Source organism: Anoplophora glabripennis, unplaced genomic scaffold, assembly GCF_000390285.2.
Source record: "Anoplophora glabripennis isolate ALB-LARVAE unplaced genomic scaffold, Agla_2.0 scaffold515, whole genome shotgun sequence".
In the NCBI taxonomy this organism is placed as follows: Eukaryota; Metazoa; Arthropoda; class Insecta; order Coleoptera; family Cerambycidae; genus Anoplophora; species Anoplophora glabripennis.
This window is the reverse complement of record NW_019416634.1, coordinates 365,445-369,358: the sequence shown is the minus strand read 5'-3', so window position 1 is coordinate 369,358 and position 3,914 is coordinate 365,445. Positions and strand designations below refer to the sequence as shown.

The following is a 3,914-nucleotide window of genomic DNA, read 5'->3' as shown; positions in this document are numbered from 1 at the left end:
TAAAAAAATAAACAATGCTATATGATACGTTTTTTTGAATATTTAAATTTTGTCAAACAAAAAAGTTTAAACTCCCACCAAGGTGCAGAAATTTTCGAAAAATTGTGTAAAATTTGACTATTACACTTTTTTTGGTTTTCAAATTAGTCGCTATTCCATATTTTTTTGAAAACTTTGCGAGCATGTATCTCCTAAGGGATGAACAATTTACTAAGGCCATTTTTATGCAAAACGTATTCTCTTTAGTCGTAGATTCATTCAGAGTCTCGCCTTCCAGGGCAGACTGCTTTAGCATGCTAATTTTGGAATACTAGATGTGTTTTAAAATAATATACAAGACAAAATTTTAAATAAGGAAATTGATATATAGAAGCATTAAGTTTTCATTTTTGGAACAAATCTGAAATTTAAAGGTAAGGGTAAGGGTAAGAAAATAATAGAATTTGTGTATAAGAGGTCTAATTTATTGTTTTAAAAACATACAATAAATATATGTATATATTTTTATATATATAGATGTGTATGTTTATGCTTATTATGTTATGCTTCATGTAATAAGTAAGGAATGTTTATCAAAGTTATTTCTTAGTTAAAGGCGTTAGTTAGCCTTTTTTAACGTCAACTGAAAATTAACTTTCACTTTGATAAACTGGTCAGAATTGTAAACCTGAAAAAAGAATAAAATTATCTTCACAAAATCAATTCAAATTATGATTTTACTGGACAATAGGATACATAAAATATTAAAGTTATTTCAACAAAATACGGAAAATTATACACATTAAATATAAAAAACACCGACACATACATAATACAAACTTTTATAAACAGTACTTCCCTTTATGTACATTACCATTCTATGTGAGTCTAGCAAGTATATAATTTACAAAAGAATTACATTTAAAAATAATCTGCCTAATTCTAATAAATAATAATGTTTATCATATACAAATTATCTAATGAAGTAAAATACACATCAAAATCACATAAATAATTTCTAACTTTTAACAATTATTACAATATATCTAATACATAAATGCATATGTATGTTTTTTAGACGGCACAAACATGAAGCTGTGGCTTATTTGATTTCTATTTCTATCTAAATATGCATAATAGCGGAACAGAATTAAGTACAATATTAATTTAAAATTTTGTTTATAACTATTGCCAAAATTAAGGAGAACCACAATTTTCTAAATAAGTATAAATAAGTAATTATTTACAACAATAAACTTCTACAAACTTAACTTAAAATACCGGACAGTTTAGTAATGCTTAATTAAAAATAGGATGGCAACCTTGGAATGTATATTTGCTTCTATTTTTAATATTATAGAAAAGCATATTATTACAAAACAATATTGTATTGCCTACTACACATATACCTATACTTAGCATAGGTAATCTTCCACGTAAAAGAATATATTATAATACACTAATAAGATTAATATAGAAAGCAATAATATAAATTATAAATAAATAACTGTAACAGGCAATCATGTATAAGGATGGTAATGTTTGTAAGCTAATAATCTCCTGGATGATCAGCACTTCCTTCAATATCTTGTTCTATGTCATCATCTTCATCGTCACTGGAATCATCAGCATTGTTGCTAGTAATTTGCTTAGGGAACGTATTTGGTTTGTTGATGATTGTTTCTAAATCAAAAAATGAAAAATATTTAGTTAACTGCAACTGTTAAAAAAGTTTATTGGGTTTAGAATAGAAGATCAAAATTACAGATGTATCTAATAAAAAATGACACTTGTTTTAATAAGCTGTTTGCAAATTTCAAAGGCAAGAGGACTTTCTGAAAATAATACTTAAGTATTAGAATTTTTCAAATCTTTATCCATTTATTATACATTGTAACTTTTACAATCAATAAGTCCTATAAAAATGGTTGAATTTCGAATACACAATAATGTTCATCTAAAAAATGTTTACGATGGTCATGTTAGCAATAGGCCAACCAGCAATAAAAAATCTTAATATAAAACTGAAACAATATTTTTTTCATAGTAAAAATACTTCGTCGGTAATTATATGTATATAAGGTGTTCGGAAATAGTGCTATTTGTCGACTCAAAATAAGTAAAAAATTTCATATAAACACGGGTCCGTAAATCCACCCTAAGGGAGGTAGACGCGCGTTTGAAGATGACTCTAAATAAATGGATTTTTGCTAATAACTTTTAACTGCTTTGTAGGAGAGGGATCAGTTTTGGGTGATAAGTTACCCCCCCGGTTTGCACGCCATAGCTTATAAACTGAAACAACTTATACTCTCAAATAATCATGTTTTTTAGTAGTAACTTATCATCCAAAACTTATCCCTCTCCTTCAAAGCAGTTAAAAGTTATTGACAAAAACCCATTTATTTAAAGTCATCTTCAAACGCGTATACCTAACATAGGGTGGATTTGCGGACCCATGTTTATATGAAATTTTTGTCTTATTTTGAGTCACCAAATCTACCTTCAAAGTGAAGTACCACTATTTCCGAACACCCAGTATACCACCATTTATAAAACAACAATAAACCTACTCCTAGATATCTGCAGAAGAATAATGTGTGAAAGATATTTTTTACATACTATATCCTGTTTTACAATTACTAAACATGCTTTATTTTACAAAAAATACTTTTTTCCGAGCAAAGGAATGAAGTTTTAATGGAAAAAATTCATTAACTGGTTTTATACCCAGAAAAACATGCTAAGAAGTAATAGCTATATCTTTTTCGACTGTATTAATATTATGATTCGAAATTACAAAAGAAAAAAGAGACATAAAACGTCGTAATTAGATAATAATTCGATGGCATTCTCTGAAAATAGAACTGTTTTTGGACTCGCAAGTCCAGAAAAATATTCAAAAAATATAAAGACAAAATATTTCACAGAAACCTAGATAGGACTTTATAATATCGATCTGTCACTATTAAGTTAGGAAAAAATAGTTGGTCCTCAAACTACGAGAGTTGGCCAGTGGGCTGCGTGGGTAAAAATAGAGTTGAAATATGTAAGAGTACCGGACAAAAATCAGAAACATTTTTTCGCAAAATAGGTAGGAGGCCCATGCAGACCACCCTTTCCTTTATAACCTAGGAAAAAAAGTACGTATATCTATTTAAAATAATTAATTACCAACACCTACTCGACAAATGTAACGCACAGTGGGTGATATGAAAAATGTTCTTTTTAATAACTTTTCATTTAAATATGAGATTTGACAACAATGCATAACTCAATTGTGCATGCATTGTGATTAAAGCGCACCATCGTTTGAGGTCGCACTAGCTCGTTCAGAGACGGTGTATGGAAATTGCTTAAAAAAGGTTAAAAAAATTAACGGAACTACGGAATTTGAAAAAATAAACTATTGACACGTGGTTTAAAGGTCAAAGGTAGCCTCTGTATAAATATAACACCTACTCAAAGTTACACCCTGTCTTTTAGGTTTAGATTTCGACGAGCAAGTGTGTCTCTTGTTATTTTTTCATGGAACTATTAATTTAGTACTTATACTAAATGAATTTCAAATGTTTTATTATTTTGTCTTGGAATAATGTCTATACAGGGTGTCCGGTAAGTACCTCCTAATCTCTTGGGAGTGTATAGGGGAGGTCAAAATAAAACTAGTCCTTCCTATAATTTTTTTTCCTAATGTGCCCCCTAATGGAGTTATGGGGGGTCAAAGGGGTACCTAGAAATTAACGTTTAGGGTTATAACTTTGAAACTATCCTGTATATTTTAATAAAATTTTCGTATGTTGTATTACACATGGAGCTCTACGATTTGATGCTAAAATCAACTTTTTGCTATTATCAGGTGTCCAGAAACGGACTGGCCCTATCACAATTTTTCTTAAAAGTTTGGCAGAAGAAATTTTATCAAACTGAAAATA

The 3,914-nt window shown here is 29.0% G+C and overlaps 1 protein-coding gene across 1 annotated transcript in view; it reads right to left on the bottom strand.

The window, feature by feature from the left end:
• Positions 1–464: 464 nt before the first annotated feature.
• LOC108910932 (proteoglycan Cow) overlaps positions 465–3,914 on the bottom strand; it is a 270,838-nt gene continuing 267,388 nt past the window's right edge. The window contains exon 10 of the mRNA XM_018715705.2: positions 465–1,662. Coding sequence (XP_018571221.1) covers positions 1,529–1,662 — 134 coding nt within the window. The 3' untranslated portion in view covers positions 465–1,528. The remainder of the gene's footprint in view (positions 1,663–3,914) is intronic.